At 40.2% G+C, this 14061-nt stretch overlaps 1 protein-coding gene across 3 annotated transcripts in view; it reads left to right on the top strand.

Moving 5' to 3' along the window:
* The first annotated feature begins 9177 nt into the window (after nucleotides 1-9177).
* Gabrr1 (gamma-aminobutyric acid type A receptor rho1 subunit) overlaps nucleotides 9178-14061 on the top strand; it is a 37802-nt gene continuing 32918 nt past the window's right edge. Inside the window, exon 1 of one of the 3 annotated variants that reach the window (XM_031368764.1) lies at nucleotides 9178-9617. In XM_031368764.1, the coding sequence (XP_031224624.1) occupies nucleotides 9496-9617 (122 nt within the window). In that variant the 5' untranslated portion in view covers nucleotides 9178-9495. The remainder of the gene's footprint in view (nucleotides 9618-14061) is intronic. The other 2 variants (XM_031368762.1, XM_031368763.1) reach the window with 2 other exon arrangements.

Genomic DNA, 14061 nt, shown 5'->3' with positions numbered 1-14061 from the left:
ATTTCCCTGATGACTAAGGATGTTGAACATATCTTTAGATGCTTCTGAGCCATTCGGTATTCATCAGTTGAGAATTCTTTGTTTAGCTCTGTACCCCATTTTTAAATAGGGCTATTTGGTTCTCTGGAGTCTAACTTCTTGAGTTCTTTGTATACATTGGATATTAGCCCTCTATCAGATATAGGATTGGTAAAGATCTTTTCCCAATTTGTTGGTTGCCGTTTTGTCCTGTTGACAGTGTCTTTTGCCTTACAGAAGCTTTGCAGCTTTATGAGGTCTCATTTGTCAATTCTTAATCTTAGAGCATAAGCTATTAGTATTCTGTTCAGGAAAATTTCCCCGTGCCTATGTGCTCGAGGCTCTTCCCCACTTTCTTTTCTGTTAGTTTCAGTGTATCTGGTTTGATGTGGAGGTTCCTGATCCACTTCAACTTGAGCTTTGTACAAGGAGATAGTAATGGATTGATTTGCATTCTTCTACATGTTAACAGCCACTTGAGCCAGCACCATTTGTTGAAAATGCTGTCTTTTTTCCACTGGATGGTTTTAGCTCCTTTGTCAAAGATCAAGAGACCATAGGTGTGTGGGTTCATTTCTGGGTCTTCAATTTGGTTCCATTGATCTACCTGCCTGTCACTGTACCAATACCATGCAGTTTTTATCACAATTGCTCTGTAGTACAGCTTAAGGTCAGGGATGGTGAGTCCACCAGAGGTTCCTTTATTGTTAAGAATAGCTTTGGCTATCCTGGGTTTTTTGTTATTCTAGATGAATTTGCAAATTGCTCTTTCTAAGTCTGTGAAGAATTGAGTTGGAATTTTGATGGGGATTGAATTGAATCTGTAGATTGCCTTCGGCAAGATGGCCATTTTTACTATAGAAATCCTGCCAATCTACGAGCATGGGAGATCTTTCCATCTTCTGAGATCTTCTTCAATTTCTTTCTTCAGAGACTTGAAGTTATTGTCAAACAGATCTTTTACTTGCTTAGTTAGGGTTACACCAAGGTATTTTATATTATTTGTAACAATTGTGAAAGGTGTTGTTTCACTAATTTCTTTCTCAGCCTGTTCATCCTTTGTGTATAGGAAGGCCTCTGATTTGCTTTAGTTAATTTTATATCCAGCTACTTTGCTGAAGTTGTTTATCAGGTTTAGGAGCTCTCTAGTGGAATTTTTGGGGTCACTTAAGTATACTATCATATCATCAGCAAATAGTGATAATTTGACTTCTTCCTTTCCAATTCGTATCCCTTTGATCTCCTTTTGTTGCCTAATTGCTCTGGCTAGGACTTCAAGTACAATATTGAATAGGTAGGGAGAGAGTGGGCAGCCTTGTCTAGTCCCTGATTTTAGTGGGATTGCTTCAAGTTTCTCTCCATTTAGTTTGATGTTGGCTACTGGTTTGCTGTATATTGCTTTTACTATGTTTATGTATGGGCCTTGAATTCCTGATCTTTCCAAGACTGTTATCATGAAGGGATGTTGGATTTGTCAAATGCTTCCTCAGCATCTAATGAGAGGATCATATGGTTTTTTTCATTGAGTTTGTTTATATAGTGAATTCCGTTGATGGATTTCCGAATATTGAACCATCCCTGCATCCCTGGGATGAAGCCTACCTGATCATGGTGGGTGATCGTTTTGATGTGTTCTTTGATTCAGTTTGCAAGAATTTTACTGAGTATTTTTTGTATCGATATTCATAAGAGAAATTGGTCTGAAGTTTTCTTTCTTTGTTAGGTCTTTGTGTGGTTTAGGTATAAGAGTAATTGTGGCTTCATAGAACGAATTGGGTAGAGTACATTCTGTTTCAATTTTGTGGAATAGTTTGGGGAATATTGGTATTAGGTCTTCTTTGAAGGTTTGATAAAACTCTGCACTAAATCTATCTGGTCCTGGGCTTTTTTTGGTTGGGAGACTATTAATGACTGTTTCTATTTAATTAGCAGATATGGGACTGTTTAGATCATTGATCTGGTCTTGATTTAACTTTAGTACCTGGTATCTGTCTAGAAAATTGTCCATTTCATCCAGGTTTTCCAGTTTTGTTGAGTATAGGCTTTTGTAGTAGGATCTCATGACTTTTTGGATTTCCTCAGTGTCTGTTGTTATGTCTCCCCTTTCATTTTTAATCTTGTTAATTAGGAAACTATCTCTGTGCCCTCTAGTTAGTTTGGCTAAAGGTTTATCTATTTTGTTGACTTTCTCAAAGAACCAGTTCCTGGTTTGGTTGATTCTTTGTATTGTTCTTTTTGTTTTCCCTTGGTTGATTTCAGCCCTGAGTTTGATGATTTCCTGCCTTTGACTCCTCTTGGGTGAATTTGCTTCTTTTTGTTCTAGAACTTTCAGATATGCTGTCAAATTGCTGGTGTATGCTCTCTTCAGTTACTTTTTGGAGGCACCTAAAGCTATTAGTTTTCCTCTTAGGACTGCTTTCATTGTGTCTCATAAGTTTGGGTATGTTATGGCTTCATTTTCATTAAACTCAAGAAAGGCTTTAGTTTCTTCCTTTATTTCTTCCTTGACCAAATTATCATTGAATAGAGTGTTGTTAAGTTTCCACGTGTATGTGGGCATTCTATTGTTTATGTTGTTATTGAGGAGCAGCTTTAGTCTATGGTGATCTGATAGGATACAAGGAATTATTTCAATCTTCTTGTATCTGTTGAGGCCTGATTTGTGACCAATTATATGGTCAGTTTTGGAGAAGGTACCATGAGGTGCTTAGAAGGTATATCCTTTTGTTTTAGGATAAAAAGTTCTATAGATATCTGTTAAATCCATCTGTTTCATAACTTCTGTTAGTCTCATTGTGTCCTGGTTTAGTTTCTGTTTCCATTATCTGTCCATTGCAAAGAGTGGGGTGTTGAAATCTCCCACTATTAATGTGTGTGGTGCAATGTGTGCTTTGAGATTTAGTAAAGTTTCTTTTATGAATGTAGATGCCCTTTGATTTGGAGCATGGAGGTTCAGAATTGAGAGTTCATCTTGGTAGATCATACCTTTGATGAATATGAAGTGTCCCTCCTTATCTTTTTTGATCACTTTAGGGTGAAAGTCGATTTTATTCGATATTAGAATGGCTACTCCAGCTTTTCTCTTGGATCATTGGCTTGGAGAATTGTTTTCCAGCCTTTTATTCTGAGGTAGTGCCACTGAGGTGGGTTTCCTGAATGCAGCAAAATGTTGGGTCCTGTTTATGTACCCAGTCTGATAGTCTATGTCTTTTTATTGAGGAATTGAGTCTATTGATAATAGATATTAAGGAAAAGTAATTGTTGCTTCCTGTTATTTTTGTTGTTAGAGTTGGAATTCCGTTCATGTGGCTATCTTCTTTTAGTTTTGTTGGAAGATTATATTTTTACTTTTTCAGAGATGTAGTTCCCCTCCTTGTGTTGGAGTTTTCCATTTATCATCCTTTGAAGGGCTGGATTTGTAGAAATATATTGTGTGAATTTTGTTTTGTCATGGAATACTTTGGTTTCTCCATCTATGGTAATTGAGAGTTTTGCTGGGTATAGTAGTCTGGGCTGGCATTTGTGTCCTCTTAGGGTCTGTATGACATCTGCCCAGGATCTTCTAGCTTTCATAGTCTCTGGTGAGAAGTCTGGTGTAATTCTGATAGGTCTGCCTTTATATGTTACTTGACCCTTTTCCCTTACTGCTTTCAGTATTCATTCTTTGTTTTGTGCATTTGGTGTTTTGACTATTATGTGTCCAGAGGAATTTCTTTTCTGGTCCAGTCTATTTGGAGTTCTATAGGTTTCTTGTATGTTCATGGGTATCTCTTTCTTTAGGTTAGGGAAGTTTTCTTCTATAATTTTGTTGAAGATATTTACTGGCCCTTTAAGTTGAAGGTCTTCACTCTCTTCTATTCCTATTATCCTTAGGTTTAGTCTTTTCATTGTGTCCTGGATTTCCTGGATGTTTTGGATCAGGAACTTTTTGCATTTTGCATTTTCTTTGACTGTTGTGTCAATGTTTTCTATGGTATCTTCTGCCCCTGAGATTCTCTCTTCTATCTCTTGTATTCTGTTGGTTGTTATGTTTCCTGACTTCTTTCCTAAGATTTCTAACTCCAGAGTTGTCTCTCTTTGTGATTTCTTAATGATTTCTACTTCCATTTTTAGGTCCTGGATGGTTTTGCTCAATTCCTTTGCCTGTTTGTTTGTGCTTTCCTGTAATTCCTTAAGGGATTTTTGTGTTTCTTCTTTAAGGGCTTCTACTTGTTTACTGGTGATCTCCTGTAATTCTTTATGGAATTTTTTTGTTTCCTTTTTAAGGGCTTGTACCTCTTTACCTGGGTCTCCCTTTCCCATCCCTTTATTTCCCTTTCAGCAAAGAAAAAGTTCAGGGCTAGATAGATTCACAGCAGAATTCTATAAGACATTTAAAGAAGCCAGGCAGTGGTGGTGCATGCCTTTAATCCCAGCACTTGGGAGGCAGGGCCAGGCAGATTTCTGAGTTCGAGGCCAACCTGGTCTACAGAGTGAGTTCCAGGACAGCCAAGACTACACAGAGAAACCTTATTTCGGAAAACAAAAACAAACAAACAAACAAACAACATTTAAAGAAGACCTTCAGCCAATCCTTTTTAAACTATTCAAAAACGGAAACAGAAGGAGCACTCCCAAACTTCTTCTATAAAGTCAGTATCTCTCTAATATCCTAACCATGTAAAGACAAAGGAAAGAAAACTTCAGGCCAGTCTGTATTCCTAATAAATATAGACTCAAAGGTGCTCAATAAAATACTTGCAAACTAAATACAGGCACATAGCAAAAGGATTATCCACCATGAACAAGTTGGCTTTATCCCTGAGATTCAGGAATGGGTCAATACACACAAGTCAATAAATGTGATAAACCACATGGATATAAAGATAAAGATCACACAGTCACATCAATAGATGCAGAGAAAGCCTTTGATGAAATCCAAAAGGACTTAATGATAAAAGTCTCAGAGAATATAAAACTAGAGAGAACCTACTTTAACATGACAAAAGCTGTCTATGGGAAATCCACAGCCAGCACCATTGTAAATGGAGAAGAGCGTGAAGCAATCCCACTGAAGTCAGGAAGGAGTCAAGGCTGTCTGTTATCCTCATTTCTCTTCAATATGTTTGAAGTACTAGCTGGAGCAATAAGGCAAGAGAAAGAAATTAAAGGGATACAAATAGGGAAAGAAGTCAACTGTCCATATTTACAGATGCCATGACTTTATACATTAGCGATCCCAAAATCCTACCAGAAAGTTTCTACCAATGATAAATTCAACAATGTGGCAGGGTACAAAATCAACTTTCACAGATCAGTAGTTTTTCTATTCATGTTCTTCTTAAATTCCTCTAGCACCATTGTGAGATATGATTTTATATCCAAATCTTGCTTTTCTGGTGTTTTGGGATATCCAGGAGTTGCTGTGGTAGGAGTACTAGGTTCTGATAAAGCCAAGTTGTCTTGGTTTCTATTGGTAAGATTCTTGCATTTGCCTTTCACCATCTGTTGATCTCTAGTGTTAGATGTTCTTGCTGTCTCTGACTAGAGTTTGTTCCTCCTGTGGGTCTGTAAGCCTGTGTCAGCACTTCTGGGAGATCAGCTCTCCTCTGGTAAAACCCGGGCACAGGTGGCTGTGGATCAGTTATCTGTCCTGAGTATGGGGTCAGAGCACACCCTGTAGACAAGATCTCCACTTGAGGGAAAGGTGCAGAGAGGGCTGTGGATCTGTTGTCCCTTCTAGGTGTGGATGGAGGTTGAGAGGATCCAATTCCGGCTGCTCTGCCACTTGTGAGTCCTGTGCCTCCTGGCTACTCCCACCTTAGAAAGTCACCTGAGAGAGAATGGCGGATCTCACCCGAGTCCTTGGGTTAAAGTACTCCGTGAAGGCAGGCTTTCCACTTCCAGGGAAGGGGCAGAGAGGGCTGGGGATCCACTGCTGTCACTCCTAGGTATGGATGGAGGTTGAGAGGATCCTGTCCCAGCTGCTCTGCCCCTTGTGAGGCCTGAGCTGTCCGGCTGGTCCTGCCTTAGAAAAGAATAAATAAATCTTTTTTTAAAAAAATCTGGAATAGTAATTCCTACCCACCCTCCATCCCCCCAGCATTGTTCTTTTTGCTCAGGACTGTTTTAGCTATCCATGGAATCACAAATTCATCTGCAATTCCATATGGATTTTACGATAGTTTTTATTTTATTTTATTTTTATTTTATTTTTATTTCTATGAAGAATGAGATGGGGATTTTGACTGAGACCGAATTGAATTTGTATATAGCTTTTGGTAAAATGATCATTTAAAAATATTAATTCTTTTTTTTTTTTTTTGGTTTTTCAAGACAGGATTTCTCTGTGTAGCCTTGGCTGTCCTGGGACTCACTCTGTAGACCAGGCTGGCCTCAAACTCAGAAATCCGTCTGCCTTTGCCTCCTATGTGCTGGCATGGGCCACCACTGCCCGGCCGATATTTTCAGTGATATTTTGTGTTTTAGTAATTATGGATTTGTGTTTCTTTTCATGGTCTATTGCTGTGCTCATTCCTCTCTTCAGCCCAAAATATTGCTTCCTATATTTTCTTTGTATTTGTTTTTGTTAGGTGTAAATTAAAAAATTGATTTATTTACTTTATATATATGAGTACACTGTAGGTGTCTTCAAACACCAGAAGAGGGCATCAGATCCCATTACAAATGATTTCGAGCTACCACGTGGTTGCTGGGAATTGAACTCAGGACTTTTGGAAGAACAGTCAGTGCTCTTAACTGCCGAGCCCTTTAGGTATAATTTTTAAAGGCTGTTTATATCATAAAAATTTTTTTCTTTCTCTTTGAGCTATGATGGATAGTCTTGCTGGGTAAATTAGTCTAAGTTTCCCATCATAGTCTTTTAGGGCTTTGAAAGCATTGCTTCAGATTCTTCTGGCTTTCAAAGTTTCCAATGAGAAATCAGCTGTTATTCTAATGGGTTTTCCTTTATATGTAACTTGTGTTTCTTTTCTTGATGATCTCAATGCACTTCTGTTATGTATACTTAATGTTTTGACTATGAGATATTATAGGGATTGTCTTTTCTGGTCTTGGTTTTTTGGTATTCTGTGTGCCTCTTGTATCTGTATGGGTGTGTTTTTCCTTAGTTTGGAGATGTTTTCTTCTATGATTTTATTGAAGAGCTGGTCTATGGCATTGACTTGGGATTCCTGTCCCTTATCTATGCTATTATTCAAAAGTTTAGTCTTCTCACAGTGTCCCATATTTCCTGTATGTTCCTTTCCTGTGTTTTAAAGTGTTTTTCATACTCCTTGTTTATCTGGTTTAAATATTCTGCTTTATCATTGGGTCCTGATACTCTTTCTTCATTCTACTTACAAGACTTTCCTTTGAGTTTTCCAGTTGGGTTACTAACTTTTTCAATTTCATCTTCATTTCAGCTTGACATTTAACATCCTCTTTAACATTTCTCTTTCTTTATTGAATTCCATTCTCAAGTCCTGGATTGTCTTCATCATCTTCATCAGCCTTATCATGTGTTTCCTTGGGCATCACTCAGGCATTTATTCTCCTTAAGTTCTTTCTCCTTAATATCATTATGCTTTTTCTTTATGTATTCTTTATATTCCTTAATTATTGGATGAAGTTTATGATTGGTCTTTTAAATTCTGTGTCCTGGGGTTCATCCAGGTAATTCTCATTGGCAAACATTTCTACAGGACTGGTAGGTTTGTGAGAGAAAATTCTGGATCAATCATTCATGCTTCATTTTTCCCCTAATGAGGTCTGGGCACGTGGACTTCTCTTGTTAGTTCTAAGTTTGAGATGGACAGAGTAGGTTAGAGTAGAAGAGAGAATGTGCAGGTGGATTGGACCTAAAGTTTGAAAATGGCTTAGGTGTAATGGAGTCAGGTGCACAGAGGGCTGGTATACAGGAGGTGCATCTGGTCAAGGCCTGGAGTGTTGGAGTAGATCTGGTTGGTTGGAGAGATTAGATTTGGTATTGGAGGGGCCTGTGGACTTGGAGACTGGCAGGAATGGTCCCAGTGGAAGCCTAGAGGTTGGTTATGATCCCTGCAGAGTTGGACAGTCTAGGCTTGGACACTGAATGTAGGACCTGGCTAGATTTGGCAGGTTGGGGAGGGTGTTGGAGGGGAGGGTCAGGCAGACTCAATGGTAGATCTTGGAAAAAGATGAGCAGAATCTGGCTGGCTGGAGAGGTTGGACAGGCATCGCCTTTGCTCTTTTAATAAGAGTTTACACTTTACAAACTAATGGGGTCTTCTGAGGAGTAACATTAATCTTATCAAAGATGGCCACTCCTGGTGATCTAATTGTCTTACAGTAGGTCCTACCTCATCGTTTTCTGCCTTCTTTTCATCTTTCTCTTCCCCTCTAGTTACTCCTCCTTTTCATTTAGCTCCTTGGTTCTTCAATGTAGTCTTGCCTTGTAGCGTAGGTTGGCCTCAAATGTATAATCTTCCTGCTTCCCAGAATACTGAAATTATAGCTATGCACAACAACACCTGGCCTAAGGCCTATCTCTTTGAGTCTATCCCTTTAGAGACAGGAAGATCAGGAGTTCAAAAACAACCTTGGCTATAGAGAGACAGTTCAAGTCTAGCCCAGGTTGCCTGGGTTTCAGGTTGCCTTTTCAGCAGGGGAGTGCTAAGAATTCTGAGTCAGTTTGTTGACACAGTCTGAAAGTCTCAACTGTCTGAACTCAGCTTCGAGGAACCAATAATTTGGAGTCCTGAATGTAGCCCTACTTCATGGGACTCTCACTCTGTCCTGTGATGAAGACCGAACCTGGGCCTATAGTTTCTGCACCAAGATTTCTGAGCAGGTATCAAGGGAGACATAATACTTGATGACAGTTCATTTATGTCCAGGCATTTCCAAATGGAAACGTCCAAAGATGTTGGTGCAAGAATATTGCAGTTGACAAGGACCTTAGCTTTTTCTTTGCACAGCGTGGGGTACACTCTTCCTCACTTGACCTCTTAATCTCATCTATAGCTCCCTCTAAGGTATCAACCCCAAGGTTACAGAAGCCATGGGCAAACTAGAAGCATTTAGGAGCATCAATAGATCAGGGGAGGATCAATCCAAGCAGACAGACAGACAGACAGACAGACACACAGACAGACTCTCTGCCTTTCCTTGTTTACTTTCTTCTTTCTATTCAGTCGACTTGAAAATACAAACCCTCACCAATACACCCACCACATTTGATGATGAACTAATTTAGACCAGCCCCAGGAACTGTCCCGCAGGACACAGGAATTCAACCTCAGTTTAGAAAATCCCTGACATCTGACGCAGGAGGATTTGTGGGGTTAGTGGAAATTGCTTTCTCCCGCTGGCCAGATTACAGACTGCAGCTTCATTTTTGCAGGGTAAACATCCTTCTAATAACAAACACAGCAATGATGCCTTAAGAGAGGACGGACGGCAGCTCCTCACCGGCTCCTTGTCACGGCTTCTCAGAAGAACTGTTTGATTTGGAAATCTATGTTGGCTGTCCAGAATATGAAATTTGGCGTATTCCTTTTGTGGTGGGGATGGGTTCTGGCTGCTGAGAGCACAGTGCGCTGGCCAGGAAGAGAAGTTCATGAACCATCTAGGAAAGGCAGGTGAGTGACTTGGAGGTGAAGGCCTTGGGGAAAGGATGAAAAGCGGGTTCTCCAGAGTCGTGTCTTAGCAGCAGCCTTGAGGATCTGTGTGGAAACACTTCCTCCCCTCCCCCTCCTCTTCCCCTTTCAGGAAGCTAGGATGATGTCTTCCTTTGTAATAATACTACACTTGAAAGTATTAGCATATTTTCTTAAATTTGTTATTCATTATCTAAAAAATATTCTGGAAGAGAGATTATTATACAGTTTCTGAAAACCAAGGGTGATTGACATCTGCACAGATTCTCAAGGGACTGATGGAAGTTTTGATCTGTGGGAATGAGTTACAAAGTAACTAATTTCTGGGGGACTCTTTTTGGTTTTATTTTTAAAAAAACAGGCTTCTTTGGGAGGGACAGCTAGCAGCATCAGTAGGTTGACCCCTACCTGCAACCTGGGAGGGGCTGGGGTGGTGCGTGCTGCCCTGGCAGTAGCCGTCTCACAGATGGATCTTAGGCAGCCAGGGGCCTGGCCTTTGGGCTCACCTGGCTCCAGACCCACCTGGCCATCAGCCAGTAAACCAGGCACTGGAGACAGCCAGACCCCTCACTCCTTCACTGCCGAGGAGATAGATAAAGAAAAGGTCGTCAGCATTTCCAGTCGAAGCTAAGTTTTCCTTCTATTCCGATGTAAATCTGCAGAGTAAGAAAGACCTGCAATGTGAGGGGATCATGTCTCTCAAAAGTCTGGATCTAGTAGGCCCCTGTCTTGTTCATCTGTGCTCCCTCCCTCCTGAGGTCAGAGTCCTCCCCAAAGCAGATTCACAGCTCAGATGTGCTCATGTCTCTAGTTTTTGTTTGCTTCTGCAACGCTGTTAGACTAGGTTTTCAGACATCCGGTGGTCATAGCAAGCCTGGAGTACTGAGCAGGACCGCTGTGCCCAGTGAGAGGGTCAGGAATTGCTTGGGCAAATGGAATTTGTGCAGTACCCGCAAAATGCAGGGATTCTTTGACCCAAATGTGCTTGTGGGAGTTAAATCCAACCAACACTGCTAATTGACCCCAAAACCCGCAGGCTTTTCCTCAAGACACAATTAGAATGGCAACCTGTTTAGAGAGGCCATAAACACAGTGTAGACTCTTTTAGAAAGTTAATTTTAATTATGTTTTTAAATTAATTTTAAAGATTAAATCAGTATTTAAAAATGATTATCAAAGGGTATAGAGGCATAAATGTGGAATAATTAAATCAGATTAGTTAACATGTATGTCACCTCAGATACTCAGGGTTTTTTCTTTTTTATATTTTATTTATTTACTTTATGTGTATGGGGATTTTGTCCGTATGTCTGTGTGTCTGTGTGTGCTCAGTGTTGCAGGGGTGAGAAGAAGGCATTGGATCCCCCGGGACTGGAGTTAAAGATAATTGTGAGTTGTCACGTAGATGCCTGAATTAAGTCTGGATCCCCTGAGAGAGCCGCCAGTGCTCTTAACCACTGAGCCATCTCTCCAGCCCCCTTAGGATTTGATTTTGGTGAGAAGACACAAAATGAATGTTGATGACTTTGAAACGTACAGCACATTGTAGCTGCCGTCACCTTGCTGAATAGTATTTCAGCACAAAGTTGTCTGCCCTTCACCCAGCATCTCCAAACCCAGCCTTGAGCACCGTCTTTCTGCTGCCTGCTGCTGTGTGTTGGGGTCTGTCTGTAAGTGGGATGTGCCTAAGAGTGCAGGGTTGCACACCTGTAACGTCAGCACCTGGGAGGTCAAGGCAGGCCGTCCTCAAATACAGGCCAGTCTGGGCTATATGAAACCCAGTCTCAAAGCAAACCAAGAGGATGGGGTGGAGGAGGAGAGATAGAAAGGACGAGGGAGAAAGAGTGGGGGTGGGGTAGAGCGAGGGGGAGACGAGACAAAATAAATGGGTTCTATATGCTGTGGAGATCTCTCCCTGGCATTTTAAAGCAGAGAATTAGATTCGGGTCAGAGTTTAAAGGGCCTATGAGGAAGACGGAGAATATGCAGCTTAGGTATTTGTCCTGTGTCTAGCTCTTAAGTTAGGATAATACCTGCAGGCTCATCCCTGCCATCACAGCAGTCTCCTTTGGTAAAAGGCTGACGACTGCCTGTTAAAGACACACCACATTCTCTTCACTTGTCCTCATGGACTCTTTGGTTGGTACCGTACCTTGCCTGAGTGTGGAAATGCAGACATCTGGTCCGAGCGCTGAATTCAAAACCTGTACTTGTAATCTCTGAAGTATGGTGGCACGTTAGTTCTATTTGTTTCTCTGAGGAGACTCATCGTTTTGTGAAATAGCTGTATTAATTCGCACCCTCACCATCAATGCACGCAGGTCACCTGAATAAGTCACGGGGGGAGGGGGAATGCTTTATTCACACCTTGCTCACACCCGCTTTTCCTGTTCCCACTGGCCACTTGGATGGCTTCCCCTAGAAAGAGAAAGTGTCAGGCAGGGGTGTGTCTTCGTTCTGTTTTAAATCCAGTTGCTTGCTTTCTTACTGAACTGAATTTCTGGTAGAATTTTGGTGACACTCTTCTCAGATGTAGCCCTTGTCAATAGTTTTTCCAAGCCTGCAGGTCACTTTTTTGGACCTAATTGCTCCCTTCACTGTGGAGAAGTTGTGAGTTCCATATAATCCTACTGGTTTTCTTTCTGTTGCGTGAACATCCAAAATACTATCACCGAGCTCAAGGGCCAGAGTTCTCCTTGCCTACCGGTAGTTTCATAGTTTCAGGCCTTACACTTGTCTTTAACCCATTCTGAGTTCACTCTTGTATTCAGCGTGAGGTAAGAATCCAGTTTATTCTTCTGCATGTGGATATCCAGTTGTCCCAACACTCTTTATGGAACAGACTGTCCCTTTTCTGTTGTGTGTTCTCAGTGCCTTTTTTCAAAACCGGCTGACTGTAAAGGTGGAAATTCAGGACGGAGATGCCACTCTGTGGCAGAGCAGAGTTTGTAAGAATTTGATTTTCTGTTGCTATAAAAGGGATTGCTTTACTGGCTTCTCTGTTGAATAGTTCCTCGCTAGTGTGTAGAAACATGCTTCAATGTGTCCTCTAGCTTTACTGCACCATCTATCTATCTATCTATCTATCTATCTATCTATCTATCTATCTATCTATCCTAGAACATGATTTTAATGCTTTCAACTGTTAATATTCAACAAACAGAATAATTATTTTAAGATATATTTCATTGTTATGTCTCCCTTTTCATTTCTGATCTTGTTAATTAGGATACTGTCTCTGTGCCCTCTAGTTAGTCTGGTTAAAGGTTTATCTATCTTGTTGATTTTCTCAAAGAATCAGCTCCTGGTTTTGTATAGTTCTTTTTGTTTCTATTTGGTTGATTTCAGCTCTGACTTTGATTATTTCCTGCTGCCTACTCCTCTTGGGTGTATTTGCTTCTTTTTGTTCTAGAGCTTTCTTTCAGGAGTGCTGTCAAGCTGGTAGTGTAAGCTCTCTCCAGTTTCTTTATGGAAGCACTCAGAGCTATGAGTTTTCCTCCTACCAATGCTTTCATTGTGTCCCATAAATTTTGATATTTATTTATTTATGTATTTATGTATTTATTTATTTTTCTAGTAGTTTTGAGTAGACTCTGGATCATAGGAACATGCTGTCATCAAGCAACAGCTGCTCAACTAAGTACTAGCATGTACTTAGCTGAACAGAAGTGCTTGTCTCAGCCTTATTTCTACAGAGTGAAAGAGACTTTTTAGAAGTTACTTTTCAAACTTTTTCATTTTTATATTGGAAGACACACATGGCACTGTTTTTATTCTGTGAATATATTTTTGTAACTTTATTGTATCTAATACAATTTTGCCTACATATTTACTTATTTTAAACCTACAGAATGATCATTTGATTAGCTGAATAATAATGTATAGTATGCATAATATGCCTCTATTTAAGCATTTTCCTTTATTTATTAACATTTGGTTTCTTCCTATTTATTATTACAAAGATATTTAAAAGGATTTATTTATTTTTGGGTACAAATGTTTTACCTGTATGTATGTATATATGTATATATGTGTATGTATGTATATTTACATGTTTGTATGTATATATGTGTGTATATATATTATGATCACTACATGTGTATACTGTCCATAAAGATCAGGGAGTGTATGGAAGGTTGTGAGTTAACATATGGGAGCTAGGAACCACTGAGAACCGAACCTGGATTCCCTGCAAGAGCAGCAAATGTTCCTAACCACTGAGCCATTTCTCTAGCCCCTACTATTACAAATATTATACATGGTTGCCTAGTTAGGATAGACTCTTGAAAGTGTCCTGGATCAATCAGGTGTGGTGGCACACACCTTTAATTGAAGCACTCAGGAGGCAGAGGCAGAAGGATTTCTGTGAGTTCGAGGCCAGCCTGGTCTAGTGAGTTCCAGGACAGTCAGAGCTACAGTGAGACCT

This window comes from Mastomys coucha, unplaced genomic scaffold (assembly GCF_008632895.1).
Source record: "Mastomys coucha isolate ucsf_1 unplaced genomic scaffold, UCSF_Mcou_1 pScaffold14, whole genome shotgun sequence".
NCBI lineage: Eukaryota > Metazoa > Chordata > Mammalia > Rodentia > Muridae > Mastomys > Mastomys coucha.
This window is presented reverse-complemented; position numbering and strand designations above follow the sequence as displayed.